Below are 21,983 nucleotides of genomic sequence, written 5' to 3' on the forward strand. Positions count from 1 at the left end.
CAGGGCCCTGGTAGGAGGGAGGCCAGGGGCTAGTGCCAGTGCAGTAGTGTGCAAGGCTGAGTCTGGGGCCCTTTGGTGATCAGGGCTGGGTCCTGGGGCGGCTGTGGGCTCGGGGGGTGTTAAGGCAGCAGGCCTGGGTGACTGCGTGACTGGGGCTAGGTCTCCTCTCAGCTAGTTACTTGGCTTGAGGTGTCCCAGTACTAGTGCCGTCAGGCTGGTGAGCAGGGGTGGGGCGAGGTCCCTGTGCTAATAAGCTAGAGGGAGGACTCCAAAATGGCACTTGCCAGCACCAGTGTCCACGTGGTAGAACGAGCTCCCAAACATGACTGCTGCCAGTGTCCATGTCCCCAGGTTGAGCTCCAGTTGCCTCCTGTCTCTCCAGGAGACACTCCATGAACAGCAGGTGGGTCTGATCCAGGTTCTTTTCAAATTACTGCTTCTGCCCTGGCTCCTGGAGCATGTGAGATTTTGAGTGCACCTTTTAAGAGTGGATCTCTATTTCCCACAACTGTCTGTGTCTCCCAAAATTAAGCCAGCTGGCCTTCAAAGCCTAATGTTCCTGGGCCTCATCTTCCTGGTGCAGGATCCCAGGATGGGGAGCCTGATGCAGGGCTCAGACCCATTTCTCTTTGGGGAGAACCTCTGCAATTGTAATTATCCTCCCTTTTGTGGGCTTCCCACCCAGGGGTGTGGGTCTTGACTACACTGCATCTCTGCCCTCCTACCTGTCCTTTCGTGGTTCCTTCTTTATATCTTTAGTTGTACAAGATCTTTTCTGCTAGTCCTCCAGTCTTTCTCGTCAATAGTTGCTCCATAAATAGTTGTAATTTTGGTTTGCCCCTGGGAGGAGTTGAGCTCAGGGTCTCCCTACTTCACCATCTTGGCCACTTTCCCCTAGAATCAGATTGGGTTTAAACCCTGGCTTCTCCTTTACTACCTCTGGAAGATTGGACAAGTTATTTCACTTCACTTTGCCTCAGTTTCCTCATCTGTAAAGTGGGAATAATAGTACTTACCTGATGAGATTGTTGTCAGGATTGAGTGGGATGATGCATATGAATTGTTTAAAATAATGTCAAACACAGGGAGCACTCAATAAATGTTAGCCATTATTATTGTTGTTGTTGTTGCTGCTGTTGACTCTTCTAGCTATTTTTCCAGACTGAAGAGGTTCTTTATCCCTTTCGTCTTTCCTAAAACATCAGTTGGTTCTCTCTTTTGATTATTTTAATTGCTATTCTCTGGACTGTTTCCAGACCCGCTAATATTTCTCATGGGGTTTCATTACTACATCTGCACAAAGTATCCTAGGTTACTTGTCTGAGGTTAATGTGATTATTCACTTCAAACAGCCTTGACACTGAAAATGACACCAAAAATCTTAGTTGCTTTTTTAGCACTTTGGGCTGGTATGTTCAGGAAATAAACTGAAAACTCCAACATAACTATATTGGGTTTTAACTGATAGGTGTCACCTCTTATTTCTTCTACACTTTGAATATAGGCATTCTCTATACTACTGCCCGAGGACTGGCTCTCTTTCCACTCCCTCTTCTTTGGAGAACACATGACTCCCATAGCTTCAATATTGTGCATACAGCTCCCAAATCTATCACTAGTCCTGACTTCACACCTGAACTCCAGACCGCAGCTTCTAACTGCCCATTTTGATACCTCCACTTGGATAGCCCACCAGGCCCTTAAATCCAACTTGTCCAGAGCTGAGCTCTACCTCCTTACTCCCATTTTAATGCTATTAGCAGTCCTATGTTTTCCAGTTATCCAAGGTCAAAACCTTGGAGTCATCTTTCAATCCTTCTTCCTTAAGCACCCAATCCACCCACCCAATCTGTTGCCAAAAACAAGTTAATCCTACCCCTGCCTTTGCTTTCGCATCCAACCTTCCATTTCCATTCCTACTGCATCTGATGAATTAAGGCCTCATTACTTTTCAGCAAGACTACTTTTCCAACTTTTTAACTCGCCTTCTCTATTGCCCATCTCTCTGCAGTGCATCTATCCCCCTTTCAGCTGCCAAATTAATACTGGAGAGGTTTTGATCAGGGAAATGAATGAGCTAAAATTTTCTGCAGCATAAAGGCCTTCTACAATACGGCCTCAAGTTAGCTTTTCAGCCTTTCCCCCAACGAATTAGTTCAGTGTTTATCACGCACCTCCAAAGAACCAAGGACTGCACTCAACATTGGACTAAAAAATGTCAAAAGTATTCTTAGTTGTGATACAGGAAAAAATGGGGCATGAAAGGATAACCATATCTCAGGTCTCGTTCAGGTCCCTGGGATTCGTCCCACCAAGTGAGGGCCCTTGGCCTCACACAGGAAAGAATTCAAGAGCAAACCATAGTTGAGTAAAAGTAGATTTTTCAGAGAGCTGCACAATCCATAGACCAAGTGTAGGCCATCTCAGAAGGCCAGAGAGGCCTTGAGGCAGAGGGTGGGGGGGGGGTGGGACAGTTGAGGTAAAAGTAGATACTCCATAAAGACAGTGTCAGCTGTCTCAGAAGGCGAGGCGACCACAGGTATGGGGTGGTTAGTTTTTATGGGCTTGGTAATTTCATACTCTAACAAGTGGGAGGATTATTCCAACTACTTTGGGGAAGGGGCAGGGATTCCCAGGAACTGGGCCACCGCCCTCTTTTTGACCTTTCATGGTCAGTCTCAGTACTGTCATGGCACCTGTGGGAGTGTCATTTCTCATGCTGATATATTACAATGAGTATATAATAAAGCTCAAGGTCTACTGGAAGTCAAATCTCCCACCATCTTCGGCCTCCTCTGCCATCTTGGTGCTAGTTGCTGTGTCATTCCCTTTAATGGCTGTGCCCTGCCCCCTTCCCTCCTGTCTTAGTTGCAGGTTGTACCAAAAGAGGCAGCAGGCCGGGTTTGGCTGGCTGACTGGCAGATGGGAGCATAGAGCTTGTAGATGACTCTTGAGAAGCTCATGTCTGAAGGGGAGGAGAGAAATCATTTGATAGTAGAGGTGGGTATGGATAAGGGGCTGTTTCTTAGAAGAGACCTGAAAGTGGTTCTAGAGAACAGAAGGGGAGTGTGAAGATGGTGGAGGGAAATGGTTGTTGGAGTGGATCCCAGAAGAGGCAGGAAGGAGGTGGGGGAATGCAGAGTGCAGACGGAAGCGTAAGCTTTATAAGGGAGGAAGGAACACCTTTTTCATGGAGGATGGAGGGAAGAAAGAAAGGATGGGATACTGAAGGAGATCGCGAGGTGAGGAAGGTGAGATCTTGAGGATCTTGATTTTCCCAGTAAAAAAGCAGGCAAGGCTCAAATTCCAGGTGACTTACTAGTAAGAGTGTGAGCATCAAAGGCAGGAGGCGGGGCTGAGGGGGAGGGTAAGGGTAGACCTCCGGAGTGGAGGGTGAAGAGGCTGTAAACCAGATACCCAAGCTCAAGCTCTCAGTGAATGTGTGAGAGTGACCAGAAAGTCACTAGAGGACAAGGAAAGGAGAGGGTGTTAGAGCTTCAGTGAAGGGCAGAGCAGTAAGGAGCTTGGAATGACAATCAATGGGGTGTGAGTGGAGTGCCAGCTCCTCCTTCAGGCCACATGACAGGACGTGAGTTGTGTGCCTGTGTGTGTAGGACAGTGGGGTGGTGAGGAAATAAGCAGCCTCCACTTGAAACAGCTTCTGAGCATTTGATGTGCTGGGCAAGATTTAGGTACCGGGAAAAGGAGGAGATGGAGGGGGCACCAATGCAGCAACTGAGAGGGTTGGGTGATTTGTCCCTAACAGAAGGCGTTCCAGAAGCATGTGACAGGACTGTCAGGGGGAGCAGTAGTCAGAGAAGCTGGAGGGCGTGAGTCACAGAGGGCTGTGTTAGGTGGAGAGAGAAGCACATTCCAAGGTTAGCCAAAGGCTCACGGGGGTTGGCCAGCTCAGTAGAGTTATTGCTATCCCGAGTCCTCCTGGAACTCTGCTATAAAGATATAAAGTTGCTGGGGGTGGAGTCAGGTAAACAGGTAGAGTCTGGAGCTTGAAGACATTTGCTAACTGTGGTCAGGCAAGCAATCTGTGTCTTGTTGTTTTTTTTATTTTCCCAAGTGTCTCCAAACACTTAGAGAATGAAAAATGGTTTTGTGGCAGGGCAAAATAGCCTTGGACTGGGTGGTTAGGCTTGAGTAAGCAGGACTACTCACTCGCTAGGCCCTCTGGGGAGACAGAGCTAGATCTGGGGAGGGGGCAGTGGGGGGACCGGGAAGGACTGTCATGTGGTCTCTTGCCTCTACAAAGCCTAGCCCTGTGTGAACAGGGCACTGTGGTCAGGCTGGAGGCAGGGGACAGGGGACAGGCAGACCCAGGTACTAAGAGGAGAGAATGGGCCCACAGTCTTGGGACAGCTCCTGACCCGACAGGAGCACGATTCCAGCACTTTTTTTTTAGCTCACCATCCTCACACAAGTTAATGAACTGGTTAGAAGGAGTGAACCCATACTGTGGCAGCTTGGAGTTGCCTGAGTGTTATTTCTCTTAGCAAGGAGGTTATGAGGCCATGAGAGGAAAACGTTTGAGAATCATGACTTGTAGGCAGAATGATAGGAATTGGATTGATAGCTAGATGGTATGAAAATATTGAGAAAGAATACGTGTTGATGGGGGCAAAATGAGCTCATTTAAAAACGTTTTCAGTTTCTGAGATTGGTAAAAGCCTTGACAGCATTTGCTCCATATCCAACAGGTAGAGGCCTGAAGGGAGGGTGGCAGGCAGGTCAGGGCTTGGGGTTTGGAGTTCCTTCATCAGGAGGTAGACAAGAAACTGTCTAGAGAAAGTCTAGCGAAAACAAAAAGCCCACACAGATTAGTGAGTGATCAGAGAAGAATCAAGAAAGTAGGAATCCACCATTTTCAAAGAGGTGAGAACTATGAAAATACTGGAGCGGGAGGTTGAGAGGCTGAGAATAGGGAAAATACTCTTTGAAGAAGAGAGATGAGAGATGGTGTCAACGGTGGCTTGCGAGCTGGGGAAATATGCTTTAAGACATCAAGGAAAAGGTGCAAGTGGAGGAGAAACCCACCACCCCACAAAAAATTTCTTCGGGGAAGGAGGAGAGTGCTTGGAGTACGGGTAAATTTGAGCACAAACCGACTGAATCTTTGCGACATTGAGTTTATCTGTAAGAGATGACTTACATCAAGTGTTTACGTGTGAAGAAAACCAAACATACGGACATACATAATCCTTGCCTTTGAGTCAATTATTTATGAACTACTACCGCGCTGTTATTTTTTTCCCAATGAGGACAGAACAAGGAGAATCCGATTTAAATTAGAGATGGAGATTTAGGCCTCTCCCGAGGGGACAACTTCTTATCCTGTTAAGAGACACTGGGGGACAATATTGAGATGGGTTATGAGAGATCGATTTCCCCCGAGAGCCCTAAGAATAGGGTCAAAGTAGAGCGCAATCTGCCTCTGCTTTGATTACGCTGAGCCCAGGTTTCTTTTCCAGAAGGGAGTGGGCTAGATTCGACGGCCTTTCATTCCCTGGCGGTGGGACCTAGGGGGAGCTGGTGCAATGGGGTACAGAAGGCCAAAGGGATGGTGCCGAGCGAGCAGGGAGAGTTGCGTCTCCTTTAAGAGCGGCGGTGGCGGCGGCGGCGGCGGCGGCGGCGGCGCCGCGCTCTCCGACGGCTTCCCTGGGGCCCCGCCCCTTTCCCGTGAGCCCTCGGGGAGTGGTCCGACCGCGGGCGGCTGCGGGTGAGGAGCGGGGCGGGGGGCGGGGGGAGTCATGGCTCGGCGCGGCTGGCTGCGGGCGCCCCTCCGCCGCGGCGTCGGCGGCGGCGGGCCCCGGGCCCGCGGGCTCACGCGGCCGCTCTGGTTGCTCCTCGCAGTGGGCGTCTTTGGCTGGGCCGGGGCTTCGGACGGCGCTGGCGAAGCAGCGAGAGCCATGGACGAGGAGATCGTGTCCGAGAAGCAAGCCGAGGAGAGCCACCGGCAGGACAGCGCCAACCTGCTCATCTTCATCCTGCTGCTCACGCTCACCATTCTCACGATCTGGCTCTTCAAGCACCGCCGGGCCCGCTTCCTGCACGAAACCGGCCTGGCTATGATTTATGGCAAGTGCCTCAACCCCGTGTCCGCCCCGGCTCTCCCCCTTTCTCTGCCCGCCGGCTGCTTCGCCTCCTCTCCTGGCTCTGCTCGGCCTACGTTCGGCTCCCCTTCGAATTCCTTCCATTTTCCGTCTCGCCTTTCTCTTCCACCCCCGTTTCTCTTCCTCGCCCCCTTTTTTTCTGCTACGCCCCACGCTTCTCTGCCTCACCCCATTTACTCCTCAACCTCGCCCCTCATTTTCTCTGCCTCGCGCCCCCCTTTCCTTTGCCAGTCCACACCTTTTTTCTCCGACCCCACCCCCTTTTTCTTCGTGTGCACCCCCACCCCCCCGCCGCCTCTGCCTACCCGAGCTCGAGACCTGGGACTGAGGATGGGAAGGGAGTGGGTGCGGTGTCTGGGATTGGGCTGGGAACTGGGGGAGGGGAAGACAGCATAGCTAGCCATTTCTCTGGGGTGTCAGTTTCTTTAAGGTCTGTTGAAGCTGCAGTAGTATCTCTACTGCTCAGAATCTGGCGTTCTTCTGGAGCCAGAGTCCACCTTTCCCCATCACTGAGCTATTGCTACGCCCTGTCCTTTGGAGGTTGAGAATGAAAAGCCGACTCCCGTGTAGCCCAAGTAAAAACCTGAACGCGAAAGAAGCTAAAGCAGGCTTAGGGCATTTTTTAATGACGTCCTGATTTATTGTACTATGCTTGTAATATTTGATATGGATACGCAGGGCTGACCCTTCTAATTCACGCCGTTCCGAGGTGAGGACAAGGAAGAGTTAAAGATCATCCAGCACTATGTTGTACTATAGGATGATCAGGACAGTTCAGCCAAACAGTAATTAGGAACACCACGCATATGCAGTATTATGGGTGACTTGGTGGTGGCAGTGATTACTGACAGATCGTTGAGTAAATGGCTTCAGTCCTTGTGCCTCTGTGCTTCCTTTTTGAGGTTTCTTATTTATCTTTATTTTTTGGTCATGGTGAGAGAAGGGCAGATCAAACCATGGACTCAGAGGCATTTTGGTCTGTGCTGGGGCCTCATGAAAGGAAAAGATGCACATTGCTGACTGTCTTAATCTCAGATGACTGGGAGGACATATATGGCCGGAGAGATGAGGGCAGACAGTCCTTTCTGTGCAGTACATGAGTGAAGATTATCTTCATCTGGAACAGGCTTAAACTGATGAGCTTGTTAAGCTTTGTTTCTCAGACTTGCAGATAGGTGGGAGAAGCCTTGGCAGAAAAAGACATTTCTCCACGCACCCCCTCCCCCAACCTCCACCCCTTTCCAGTAAATACGGACTTCTGGAATCTGCAGCTCAAGGGTAGCATAGCAAGGAAAGGTAATTGTGGGCATCAGGAAAATGCATGAACTCAGGCTTATTTTTCATTTGTAAGGTAATAAAATTCTAAACCTGTGTGCAAAATATCTCTGCTCCCTGGGAGTCTTAGTTTTTAGACATATTAGGTGGTTTTCATTATTTTATGTTTTTTGCATTCTATTTGCAGCACTCCTGAAGCTAAATTGGCCAGATAAGCTGTACATCTCTATATAATATCTCTGCATAATAGTGTATGATTTATTTACTATCCTCAACAAACATTTGCTACTCAGCCTACTGTGTTATGCACAGAAAATACAAAGAAATATATGATCCCCGCCTTCAAGGAACTTATCCTTCTTGGGTAGACAGGGCATATGAAGAAAATAAAGGCATCTTAAATCCCATTAAATGCCAAGTGAGTATTACGGTGTTAAAATAAGGAACCGATCACAGAAACCTCTTTCCTATAGAGAGATGGTGTGATGAAGTGGTTAAAGATATAAGGCTTTATACCAGAGGTCTGCAGATTTTTTCTGTAAAGGGCCAGATGGTAAATATTGTCGGCTCCATGGATCACATCAATCTCGGTGTTGTGAAAATGTGTTGCGTTTTCTTATTTTTTTCTGTTTACAAACCTTGAAAAATGTAAAAGCCATTCTTAGCTCTTGGGCCATACAAAAACAGACTGCCACTGTCATTTTCCAACCCCCACCTTAAAGTCAGCCCCAGGTTCCTGTCCCACTGTGCCAGTAGCTCTGTGTGACCTTAGGCAAGTCCCTTACCCTCTTATCCTGTCATCTACAAATTAGGAACAATGATAGTAGAATTATTGTGAGGAAGAAATGTTTTTAATTTAGTTCCTGACCTCTAAGTAAATGCTCAGTAAATGAGAGCTGCGGTACTACTATTATTGCTGTTAACACTGCATTTTCTCAGGTTAGGCTCAGAATAGTTCTTTTAATTGCTCAGTCTTGTACGTTAAGAGACAGACATAGTATTTTTTATAAAAATCAAGGAGGGACTTAGAATTAGCTCTGAAAATATTTGCTCTTTGGTAGTTGATATCATTAACCTCTTCTAACTCTTGAAAGGTGGGATAACTGATTGCATTTCTTGACATTTCTAAGTTAATGAAAAGTGATGGAGTACTTTGGTGTTGGTATTTTGTGAAGGAAAAACAAGGGCATCTCTTGTGGAATATACACTGAAAGAGTGTTGTCTGGGAAACAAATTGGGTTGATTTGCCACTACTTGGCATTCTTTAGCCTGTGCCATTTTCTCAGTATGGGCTGGGGCGGAGGGTGTGGTGGAACAGCCTCCTGACTGACTCTGAAGTCCAGTTTGAGAATAGATGGGATTGGGTCAAAGTATTTTCAATGCCATGGAAATTGACATTTTCTAATCCTAATTACCACCTGCCATTTACCTTTTCTTACGACTCATGTACCATTGTAATTATTATGTTAATATATTATTTTAAGACCTCTATTTTTCAGCTTGACTCCCAGACGGAAAGGCTTGTTACTCTAGGAATGTCCAGACCCCCCAGATTCAGCCCACTGATGATTTTATTTCTGTGATGTCGGCTTAGCTACCTAAATCCCAGAAAAATGCTACTTAAAATAAGCCTCTCCTTTATCTTTTTGAGAAGCAAGAGTCAAAAAAAGGGAGATTATCCTCTTAAAAAAAATCAGTAAACCTAATTACCTCCCCCTCCTGCCAAAATAAAAAAATAATTAAGTAATATAATAATAAATCAATATTTTTTAAAAGAATTTATTTTTTAAAAAGGGAGATTAAATTGCCAATGTGGTCAGTTTCTAGATTGTAATATAGCCTAATTGCTCCAGTTACAAACACAATGTCAGAGCACCCAAGTGTTCTGTTCATTGGGCTGGCTTGCTTAAGAAGCTTAAAAGTGAGTCACCATTAGTAAGTCTGAAAAGTGATCACTCACTGCAGTGTGCTTACAGATGGTATAAAAAGCAAAAGACAGGAAAGTAATATTTATTATGCCTTAAACTACAGCATCTAGAGTCCTAGGTTTAATTAATGTGATTCATCAATAAATATTTATTAAATGTCTTTGATGTATGAGCTATAGTGGGAAACACAGATGTGAGCCATCATCCCTGCCCACAAAACACTTACAATTGAGTGACTTATTAGGTTGTGTTTACTGAGCATTATAATGTGTTAGATACAGCTAGGTGTTCTACAAATATCATTTCATTTAAACCTCATAACAACCCTGTGAGATGGGTAATATCTTTGCCATTTTACAGATGAGGAAATTGGCGCACAGAGAGGTTAAATGATCTGCCTGAAGTCACATAACTTGGAAATATTAAGGCAGGTTTCAAACACAGCCTGCCTGAGGAGCCCCATTGTCTTAGTCCCCTAACCATGTTACCTTATGTTGGAGAGAGAAAACCTATCTGTAAAGACAACAGGTTAGTATTATCATCACTACATATGAGGAAACTGAGGTTCAGTGAGAGGTTATCTACCCTAGGACCAGAGACTAGACTTTGATGCAGCTGGAATTCATGTATCTGTCTGACTTCCAAACTTGTGCTTTTTCTCCTACCCTCTACTGCACTAGATTTCATAAGATCAAATATGAAGGAGTTAATACTTACAGTTATAGGGGTTTTGGAGGTGGGTTGTGAGGGAAGGCTCTGAGAGAAAGGAGACCTAAACCACCAGAGAACAAGTTAGTGGTGATACGAGAGCAAGGAGGTGATTAGAAAATTATGGAGGCTTTGGAAATAGAAAACCCAGATTTCAATTCTGGTGTTGTCACTTAATGCCAAATAATGTTGGGCAAGTCATTTATCCCCATTTTATAGATGAGAAAATTATGACTGAGAGATTTATAATAATTGAATTAGCTTTTAAGACAATCTAACAGCATTCTTTTTTTTAATTGAAGTACAGTCAGTTATGTCAATTTCTGGTGTACAGCACAATGGCCCAGTCGTGCATATGCGTACATATATTTGTTCTCATATTCTTTTTCATTATAGGTTATTACAAGATATTGAACATAGTTCCCTGTACTATACGGAAGAAACTTTTAAAATCTATTTTTATATATAGTGGCTAACATTTGCAAATCTCAAACTCCCAAATTTATCCCTTCCCACCCCCTTACCCCAGTAACCATAAGATTGTTTACTATGTCTGCAAGTCTGTTTCTTGTAACAATATTCTTCAAGAAGTAAATAAATGTTATATACACACACATATATGTATATATATGTGTATGTGTGTGTGTATATATGCATACACAATATGTAAATATACTTTTTAACCTGTAGAAATATCAATTTTGGCCACACTTAATACCCCAGTGATGTTCCTTCCATTTTTGACTATCAGAGGCTTCCAGTGTGATAAGCGGGAAGAATGTGCTGAGCTCTATTAGAAAACCACTTTTTACTGTGAGGCTCATATAGTGGTGGGGCCTTGGGTGATCCTGAGTTCTCTGTCCCTGGGAGGGTCTCCAGCACAAGAGGGTCAGGAATGTATAGGAGGGGTGAGACTTCTCTGTTTTGTGAAAGATATCTCTTTGTGGTTTGTACTCTTTGTTGCCTGTTAGTGGTAATTTTAAATTCCATGATATCAATATTTTTGTGCTTCTGTCTATGTGGGAGGCTAGAATTTTCTGCCTTATTCCCTTAACAAAGCACTCCTTTTGTGTACTTTCTCTTTACTGAGAATTGCTTTAACTCCGTGATTAGGATTTGACCTTTCACAGAACGCAAGTTAACTTGATCTGTCAGCTTTATCAGAGAAATTCCAATTTTTCAGCTGTCTGATGCTGCAGTAAAAGTATCTTAATTTTTTCCAAACTAAGTAATTATTCTCCTTGCTGGTGTTTTAACTGCCAAGGTGTGTGTTTCAAATTTGTCCAAGAGCTGAGCCCTCCCTAGGGCATCCAATGATATTTCAGCATCGGCTCGGGGTACAGTAGAGCTAGTGGGTATTCTTCCTTACACAGTTGGGTTTGGGGGCATGGAAATAATTTATGCTATTATTACTATTTGTAGTAGCTTAACTGTGATTTTTACACATAAATGTAAGGGGATAACTTAGTACTGAGCCTCTTAATTGGGAGGTTTTGTGGGATAGTAGAGAAAAGAGCTATTTCTCTATCATATAAGCAAGGTGACTGTGGATCTATAGCCTTTTCTCTCCCAGGTTATGTCTCTCAAACACAGTTGATACCGAGATACCACTTTTAATTTTGTTTTTTGGGGTGAGATATTTTCAAAGTGTATCTTTCACTTATTATTTTTTAAATTTTAAATAAATTTATACCTCCTTTACTCATTTCTCCCACCTCCCATCGCTGTCCCCCTGCCTCTGGCAACCACTAATCTGTTCTCTGTATCTATTGAGCTTGCTTTTTTTTTTTTAGATTCCACATATAAGAGAGAGAATATGGTATTTGTCTTTCTCTGTCTGACTTATTTCACTTAGTATAATGCCCTCAAGTTCCATCTGTGTTGTTTCAAATGGCAAGATTTCATTTTTTATGTGTAAATAATATTCCATTGTGTATATATACCACATCTTCTTATCTGTTCATCCATAAATGGACACTTAGGTTGTTTCCATGCCTTAGCTATTGTAAATAATGCTGCAGTGAACTTGGGGGTGCATATATCTTTTTGAGTTAAGGTTTTCATTTTCCTTAGGTAAATATCCAAAAATGAAATGGCTGGATTATATATAGTAGTTCTATTTTTAATTTTTTGGGAGCATCTATACTGTTTTCCATAGCGGCTCCACCAATTTACATTCGCACCAACAGTGCACCAAGGGTTCCCTTTCCCAGCATTCTCACCAACACTTGCTATTTTATGTCTTTTTGATAATTGCCATTCTTACAGGTGTGAAGTGATATCTCACTGTGGTTTTGATTTGCATTTCCCTGATGATTAGTAATGTCGAGCATCTTTTAATGTACCATTGGCCATCTGCATGTCTTCTTTGGAAAAATGTCTATTCAGATCCTCTGCCCATTTTGTAATCAGATTGTTTATTGTACTGTTGAGTCGTAGAGGTTCTTTCATATTTTGGATATTAGCCCCTTATCAGGTATATGATTTGGAAATATTCTATCTTTCATTTGTTTTGTCTGAACCTTTGTTAAAACTTTCTAGAGTTAACATCATTATACTGTTTACCAGTTACTCACTGCTGCTCACTTTAAAAAAAGTATGTGTGACTCTAAGTTGACCAGTAGTCTCCTTCATCGCTGCTTCCTTTTCCTTCCCAGCCAGCTACCTCTCTTACACTCTCCATTTCTGCTTTATCACTTCCCACTCTGGCCTGGCTTCTGCCCCCACCGCTCCACTGAAACTGCTCTTACCAAGGTCACCTATGACCTTGTTGCCAAACCCAATGGACACTTCTTAATGCCCATCTTCCTTGACTTTGCTGCAGCATTTGCTAGTTTTCATCACTTCCTCCTCTCTTCTTCCTACTCCTGTGGCTTTTCTTTCTTAGACTCTTTCATCATCTCCTTCTCCCCTACCAACCCTTTAATTTTGGCATAAAACTCTGGGCATATATATCCATAGCCCTCTTTCCACTTTATTTTCTCCCTAGGTAATCTTATCTGCACCTGGCTTCAACTATCTTACGATTGCCAAGTGTATATCTCCACTTGGGACTCCCTTCTTCCTTGAGCTCCAGATCCCACATACTCAACTGTGTGTGTGTCATGGGTACATCACACTCAACATATCCAGAACGGAACTGCGCGTTTCCCCCTGTCATTCTGTTCCCTGTCTCACTGACTGACCCTCCTACCCACCTGATTGCCCAGGCCAGTTTACCTGCCTAGTTGCCAAGTCAGTTTAGGTTCCTCTTAGTTTTTCATCTCCCTCCCTGTCTACTCAGTCACCAAATCCTTCTACAAGATAATACGTTCTAAAAAACCCCCTTTCTCCCTATCTACTCTCTTAGATCCGACCCTGCACTCTTAGTGCCTGAATGACTGCACTGGCCTTCTCTCTGGCCTTTGTGAACCTCTGTAGTCTAGGCCAGTCTTTCTAAAATAGAAATCTGATGTCGAGCCGCTGCTTCTAACCTTTATATGGCTTCCCTTTGTTTTCAGGGTAAAGTCTGAACTCCCTTCCCCAACATGCAAAGTCTTTTATGATTCAGCTCCTGCCAGGCTTTCATACCTCAACTCTTGCTGCTCTATCTATATCCCAGCCATACAGAACTAGTTATGAGTCCCTAAACGGGCTGTGTTTTCTTACTCTTCCTTGATTGGATATGTATTACTAGTCTTCCTACCTGGAAAACCATTTTCTTTTACTTTGTTACTTGCTTAGTTGACACCTCTGGAAAGACTTTCCGAAAGTCCCACTCCCTTGGGCTTGCTTAGATACATGTTTTCTGTTTTCATCTGTGAACCCCGGATGCCTACTTAGCGTAGTAGTCCATTCACATATGTTAAAAGAAGGGCTGACTGGTTACAGTGAAAGGAGATGGGGAGGTGAAATGTAACTAAGAGTAGAGTTAAGGAAAGTTCCAGACGTTTGAGTTCAATTTGCAGTTGAGGTCTATCTATACAATAGAACAATATTTGACCATAAAAAGGAATGAAGTTCTGATACATGCTACAGCATGAAAAGCCCTGAAAACATTATGCTAAGTAAAAGAAGGCAGACATAAAAGGTCACATAGGATTCTGTTTATATGAAATGTCCAGAATGGACAAATCTATATAGAGAAAAAGTAGATTAGTGGTTGCCAGGGGATGGGAGTTGGGGTGGGGGAAATGGAGAGTGACTCCTAATAGATCTATGGTTTCTTTTTGAAACAATGAAACTGTTTTGGAATTGGATAGTAGTGATCAATATACAAGTTTGTGACTATACTAAAAACCACTGAACTGTACAGTTTTAAAGGGTAAACTTTGTGGTATGTGAATTATATCTCAACAAATTCATTGTGAAACATTTTGATCAATGTAGGCTTATAGTACCTAGAACATTATGAATATTTAAATATCAACAAGTAAAATTCTAGCAATATGTTGATATAGTGTCAGAGTCACGACTTCTATTCCATGTTTTGATTTTGAAACATATATTTTTAAATTAAAATCTGACCTTTTAGTATTAGGGGAACTCAGTCAATCTACAAACATCATTGACTTTCCAATTTGTAAAATGTGTATTATTTGGCCAGCCATGTGCTTGAGGAATAACTTGAGAAATGCGTGTGTTTAACAGTCTTGTGACTTGATGGATGGATGTGGTAAACACATTTGTAATGTGATTACACTGTCAGGTTGGGACGGCTTGGAACATATTTTGTGTATAGATGTTTTGAAAGTGTTTCCTCATTTTGTTACCTTCCTAATCACTTATATCTTGACCTAGGAATGCAATGATATGTGTTGTTACCCTAGGAAATGTTTTTCTCTCCTGTCCCACTGGATTGTATGAATATTGCACTCTTAGATTTGTGAATTTAGTAATACTTTAAAATTTAACTGCATTTGGTCTAAAAATGAATTACTCTAAAGGTATATGTGGGGTATAAAAGAAATAGTCTCTGTCTAAAAGAAGAGCTTATATTCTTTTATTATTTCCAGGTCTTTTGGTGGGCCTTGTGCTTCGATACGGCATTCATGTTCCAAGTGATGTAAATAATGTGACCCTGAGTTGTGAAGTACAGTCAAGCCCAACTACCTTATTGGTAAATGTTAGTGGGAAATTTTACGAATATACACTGAAAGGAGAGATTAGTTCACATGAACTCAATAACGTTCAAGATAATGAAATGCTTAGAAAGGTAAGTTCATCATTAAAGGGAATCTTTGGACTTTTTTTTTAAAGTACAGAATAGCAGCAAATTGATTCAGGAGGAAAAGACTGAATTTTTAATAATATTTAGAATAATCTGTCTTCAACCTCAATTAAGGAACGTAATGCAATGCTAAGGAAATTGACATGTCTGTAGTTTCATTTTCTGATTGAGGCCAAGTACTATAACCCTTTTTGTTTTACTCTGTGATATTTACAATTGTAATAAATGGTGACCAGTATTGAGTTAAGCTGAATTTATAAGTGTTTCTTCCAATTTGCTTGTGGCCCTTGGAGTTTTATCGTACTTCAGCACTTTTGAGTTTATTTGATAATACCTAAAATATTCCATTAATATTTTTTGAATTCTTTCTTGTCTTGATTGTGTTCTATACTGAGCACAATTTAATCTTTCTCTGACTCACTATCTAGCACAACTTCAGGGGCCTCTGTCTGAGTATCAGTTATTGTACCACACTGTGCATGAAGCTTGATGTTGGTTAGGTTGCAGTCTTACTGGCTCCTGGACATACCGGGCGCTTCTTTCTCCTGTTCCCTTCATAGTTTCCATCCTAAAGCTTCTCGGGGTCTCTTTGCTCATGTCTCTGTTTTCGCCCACCCTTGGCCATTCGTCTCCGCCTTCTACATTGGCAGGACCTGGCTTTTCTAGCTACTTGGTTGTGTTCCTGGCCATCTTTAATGCTTTGTAAAATTTCATCCAAACTTAAAATTTACTTTGCAGCAAGAGTTCTTTCCACCTGTGGAAAATTCCAGGTCCTTTAAAGTTCTAGGAAGTGAAATTTTAGCATGGGTATGTGTGTAGCTGCTTTGTGTTCATGTCAAATCCCACTACAGCCTTATGAACAGAAGGGGGCATCTGTGTTATTACATATTGAAAGGAATGGGCTCTCAGGACTAAAAACTTTTTACCATATTAGGTTATATACCTTTAGAGGTGTTACCTGTGTAAGAAGTCTGTTTCCTCTTGCCAACAGTAATGCTGTACCCCCAAATTTTATGTTACCAGTTTTGGGTCTCTTTTATATAAAGCAAAGATGTGTTCATGCTTTCTCTTATTTTAAAGATTTTTACTGTCATAGTATTTTAACATACTTTGCACAGATAAAATTTAACTGATTGTTCCAATGCTATCTCCTTGTCATGTGGTTGAGCAGTGGAACAACAGCTACCCTGTGTGAAATATTTTTCAGTTACCACAGTGGTAATATTTGTGCCTTTTGCCGGTTTAACATTTTTTCTTTTTTCTTTTTGCTAATGTAATATGAAATCTTCTGAAGGAATTCATCTAAAATAACTCTTTATTTCAACAGGTTACTTTTGATCCAGAAGTATTTTTCAACATACTACTTCCTCCTATCATATTTTATGCAGGATATAGTCTGAAGAGAGTAAGTGTTTCTGTATTTCATGTACTTCGAACAGGCAGTTCTTTCCAGGTTCCCTCCCTCTTCTCTCTCCTTATCCTTTTGAGTTGCTGAAATTTATGTCTATATAAAAATCCTTTCTCTTATTTATTTCCTTTAATGAATAATGCATTTAATATAACCATAATACATTAGAATAAAAAACCCTTTTTTTAATAATTGCTGAGTATTGTAACACAGTGTAACTTTTTTTTTTTTTTTGTCAGAGACATTTCTTTCGAAACCTTGGGTCTATCCTAGCATACGCTTTTCTTGGAACCGCAATTTCTTGTTTCGTAATTGGGTGAGTACTTGAAGCTTAAAACACTTTAAGCCTTCAAATTATAATTTAAAAGTAATGCATATTTGATTTATGCAGTATTGTATTCTTGAATGTGTCTAAGGACTTTTGCAGTAAAATATATTCACACAGATAATAAGTTGAATTTTCCTTGAGGCTGAGGTATTACCATATTAAATAACATGAAGCAAATTTGGGATTAGTCAGAAAGTACTACAGTGGACTGATCTTCTGATCTTACTGTATTCTAACTTCTTTAACAGTTGATGTTTTTTCTAAAGTAGAAATATGTTTATTGAACAGATCAATAATGTATGGCTGTGTAACCCTGATGAAAGTAACTGGACAACTCGCGGGAGATTTTTACTTTACAGATTGCCTGCTGTTTGGTGCCATCGTATCGGCAACTGATCCAGGTATGTTTGACATGAAAGTGGAGCTTAAGTACTTAAGGCATACAGTGTTTTCCCATCAAAGCACATGTGGCTATTTCTTCCTTTGAAATGTAGAATTCAGGATTAGGTACCCCCCATATTACCATACTTTCCAATTGTGGAGAGAAAAATAAATAAAATTCATGGTTCCTTTTGGCTTAAGCACATATTTTTTTTCTTTTTATTTTATTTCCTCTTACTGGTCCACAATTTGATGCTGCTTAGACAAGGACTGTAAGGTATTTTCTTTAGAATTTTGGTTGGTCTCTATTCCCTAGTGACTGAGTATATGAGAAGATGAACTATATTCGTTAAGATGGGTAATAATTACACATTTCCTTTCAAGCTGCTAGAAAACAGCTCCCTTAAAATCTATTTATATTCAGCTACCTGCATTTAAGAGTAAGAAAAACAGTTTTTAAATGAGTGCTATAAGGCCGTTGTGCTACAATATATGTGATTTGGGGTCATTGGTGGGCTATACTATACGTTTAAGAACTGGGTTTTTTTAATGGGCTTTCGGATTATGAAATAGTTTTGATATTAGCATGTCTAGAAGATGAATTTAGTTGTGCTGAGTTAGGTTGTAGTTTTTCTAATATAGTACTGGTGAGCTTCACAGCTACATTCAAATTAAGAATTTAGAGAATGTGTAGGCTGAAGACTTTGGGATAAGAGCACAGACTGCATTTTTTGAACTAAGGACGCAAGTTTTCTTTTACTAGACTTCAGATCCTTGGTAGAGATTTGTTCTGTTTTACCTTTTGACCTTGTGTAAGTTAATAATCTTCTTTAATTATCATACAGCATAATTAAAGGTAGGATTCTAAGGTTATCTCTGCATTCCTATGTTAACTTTGATAACAGAGGGCATTATAAAAAGTAGGAAAATATGCTCTATACTCTGTAAGAGATGATCTTAAAAGCTCAGAGGACATTGTAGAGAGGCATTTGTGTAGTTTGGCATTTTTAAAACTGAAAATCACTTCACCTCCTTAAAGACAGGCAAGGATGCCCCTGTATTGTTTACAGCTGTTCCCATTATCAGTATGAAGATGGGATGGTTTTTCCAAGGTCTCTGTTTTCCGTGTTCTCTCAGTAGAAGCAAAGTCTTTGACTTTTCAAAAGACATCAGAAATCTGAGCCTGTTGGACTAGCTTCATTACTTAAAACTTCTGGTTTTGTCTTGGTGGGAGTATTGCCGGAATGGCTCAAGTAAAACTGTTTTGCTTATATAAAGCTGGATACTTATATTTCTTCTGAATTACAGGGGTATTTGCCCCTATAATAATTCTGTTACTTTGCCGTTGTTCACTTGATAGAAGTGTGAGCCATAGGTTCTCTTTTAAAAATTCTACAGCATTTCTCTTGCCCTCTCTTCTCCTTCTCTTGGTTAGCTTTTGTATCAGTATATTCCAGATGAAATGCTTTGCAGTAGAAACTATATCTTTTAAAATGCAAGCTTCCTGGTTTTTGGTTGGCATTTGAAGAGGCGCTCCCAACTCTGGTTATAATAATCTTTCATGTCTGCTTAGGTTTATTTAGCAAGAGAGCTATATATGACTCAGCAATTAAAGTTATAATGAAATTTCAATCTCTTCTGATTTTCAAAGAATCCTCATGTTTGTTGCCTAAGAGGTTTTTTTTTTTTTTCTTCTCAAGCTATAATAGCCTGATAGTTGGCTTCTTATTAAGTTAAATATAGCAGCTGTAATTCTGGTCATAAATTTTAACCCAACCGAAAACCAAACTTGTGTTTTCATTTGCTACTGTCTTTGCTAACATGGCATGCTGGAAATTTGTAAGTCAAATAGAAGTGAGCTGTAAGAAAAAAAATGAAGTTTGCAGCAGGAAATGCTTTTCATAATAGTCTTCTTCATCGAAGATTAATGATCATCTGGTCTGTAAGAAATTCTGAATGTATTCTTTACGGAAAAGAAATGTACAAGACAAGACTTAGAATTGGCATGAAGAATGTAGGCCATCTCAGTCCTCCAAGGTTATTTGCAGCTGTTTGTAAGAGAGAGAAAGGAGATACTGCACATACACAGTTAGGGGAAAAGAAAAATATTGACATAAAATTACTGAATCTTTAATATGGTAGGAGAATGTTTATTAGGATTGAATTCTGAGATGAAGAAATGAATTTTTAAATAACTATTATGATCATCTATGGAGGGGAATATGTTATATTTGTAATATCTTAATATTCCTCTGACTCTTTCTGCTTGCCAGTGACTGTTCTTGCCATATTCCACGAGCTTCAAGTTGATGTTGAACTCTATGCACTTCTTTTTGGTGAAAGTGTCCTCAATGATGCTGTTGCCATAGTGCTATCTTCGTAAGTGTTCGTTTTCTTGTTACATTCTGTATATTGAATGTTAGGGTTCTAAGAACCAAAAGTCACTTATTGAGTGAAGTGCATTATGAAAGGAAACATTTGAAAAACTGAAGCATCTTTTTCCTGTTGAAGAAATATATACTTATAGATAACATGGAAAATGCAAGGAAGAAAAGGAAGAAAAAAAATGATATGTACTCCTAACACATAAGAAAATTACTATAAACATTCTAGGGCATTTTTTCAATTCTTTTTTTCTATGCATAGTATTTCTACGTAGTTGTGATTGTAGTGTATGTATAATTTTGTATTCTGTTTTCACATTGTAACATGGACTTTTTATTTGCTCATTAAATTTTTGGCATAGATATATATTCACATGATTCAAAAATCAAAACTATATAGAAACATATACATCGAAAAGTCACATTCTTAACTCCTGTACTCATCCACCTGTCCCCTGAGCCCCTTATAGGTAATCATTTTTATTAGTGTCTTGTGTATCATAGTATTTCTTTATTCAAATGCAAGCACACATATGAATAAAATATTATTTGCCTCTTACTTCTCATTTTAAAAGTAGCATGCTATGTATGTTCTATACCCACCTTTCTCTCACCTAACTGTATTCTGGAAATCTTTCTGTGTCAAAACAGGCAGTTTTCTCATTCTTTGTTTGCAGCCACATAGTATTCTATGTACCATACTGTGAACTGTACTATAGTTTATTTAATCAGTCTCTTATTGCTGAAAATAAGGGTTTTCAATCCTTTGCTATCCTAAATAATGCTGCAGTGATTAACCTTGAACTTAACCAGTTTTATACATACATAGGTATATTGGTAGGGTAAATTCCTGGAAGTGAGATTAGTGGGTTAAAGGGTAAATACATTTGTAATTTTGTTACATTGCTAAATTGCCTGTCAAAGGTATTATGCTCTTTTGCATTTTAACCACCACTAAATTATGGGAGTACGTATTTCCTCATAGCTTCACTGACAGAATATGTGCCAGACTTTTGTATTTTTGCCAATTTGATGATTGAGGAACACCCCGTAGTTTAATTTGTACTTCTCTTATTTATCATTTCAGAAACTTTTTAATTTTTAGAAGTGTTAAATAATATACTTTTTAAAGGCAATTAATGAAGATGAGCAACATTTTAATGTAATTATAGAAATTACTATACATGCAACTAGAAGATGTTTGAAGGTGAAAGAATGGGTCTGAATCTCTGAGGAACTTATTCCTGCCAGCTCCCTCCTACTAAGCAAATATCTAACCCTATAGATAGTTGCCTTTATTCCATACCAGAACTTTCTACAAGAGAGAAGTAAAAGCTCTTCACATTTCCTCTTTACTTTTATTTCCCTCATAAATTTCTACTTCATTAACTATAAAAGCACAGTCACTGACTCTAGTTTACATAACTTGATTGCTCCCATTGTCTTACTGCAAAGTGGAAAATTATCCTGAGATGTAACACTAATCCCTTAAATGTTATGTATGAAGATACGCAAAAGATTAGACCCTCTTTTGTGAATGTAATGTATGTAAATTCTACTCCCTCTGCCATATTTATTGCCAGAATTTTTTGCAGCTGTCTGCAATTAACGTAAATTTAATTTCAGAAATAAAGCCCAAAGGCTAGAACTAATATTGATGCTGAACGCATGTACCTTCAAGGATGATAGGTGCAAAGTAAAAGTTTTATATTATTCAAAGGGAGGAAGAAATGGATAGTGTGGTTATAACTTATGTGTTATAAAAAAGAAGCTGTAAAAAAAAAAAAGAAGCTGTAAATATTGTTGAAGTTTTCAGTACACAAGAGCGTGTAAGATCACCAGTGCTACCAGGCAAAGAGGATAGGATACTGCGGTTACTTTTAGCATCAATCCACCGTCCTAGATAATTATTCTGTTACTTAATCATCTTACTAATAAGTGTTCCTTCCTCATTGCCCTAATGGATTAAGAGCCAGGAAACTCTGTTCTGGTCCTGTCTTAAACTGATGTGCCCTGTGCCTTCCATTAATAAAGTAACTTATTTCCTGCAACTTTAAGAACAGTTGAATAGAGTTAAAAGAAAAAAAAAACTCATTAGAAAATTTTGAGCTTGGAGGTGTACATATCAGTGTTGGTGAAGAAAAAATCTGGCAGAAAGAGAATGCCCTTTCCATGACGCTTCTCACAAAAGGAGAATGACTTCTTGTCCTTCTGTTGCAGCCTTTCTCAAACAGGGTCCT

General features: G+C 40.7%; 1 protein-coding gene across 2 annotated transcripts in view; it reads left to right on the top strand.

Moving 5' to 3' along the window:
* The first annotated feature begins 5,627 nt into the window (after positions 1-5,627).
* SLC9A6 (solute carrier family 9 member A6) overlaps positions 5,628-21,983 on the top strand; it is a 50,699-nt gene continuing 34,343 nt past the window's right edge. Inside the window, exons 1-7 of one of the 2 annotated variants that reach the window (XM_032474529.1) lie at positions 5,628-5,728; positions 5,863-6,087; positions 15,028-15,227; positions 16,570-16,647; positions 16,890-16,966; positions 17,267-17,379; positions 19,633-19,738. In XM_032474529.1, the coding sequence (XP_032330420.1) occupies positions 5,919-6,087; positions 15,028-15,227; positions 16,570-16,647; positions 16,890-16,966; positions 17,267-17,379; positions 19,633-19,738 (743 nt within the window). In that variant the 5' untranslated portion in view covers positions 5,628-5,728; positions 5,863-5,918. The other variant, XM_032474528.1, reaches the window with a different exon arrangement.

This window comes from Camelus ferus, chromosome X (genome assembly GCF_009834535.1).
Source record: "Camelus ferus isolate YT-003-E chromosome X, BCGSAC_Cfer_1.0, whole genome shotgun sequence".
In the NCBI taxonomy this organism is placed as follows: Eukaryota; Metazoa; Chordata; class Mammalia; order Artiodactyla; family Camelidae; genus Camelus; species Camelus ferus.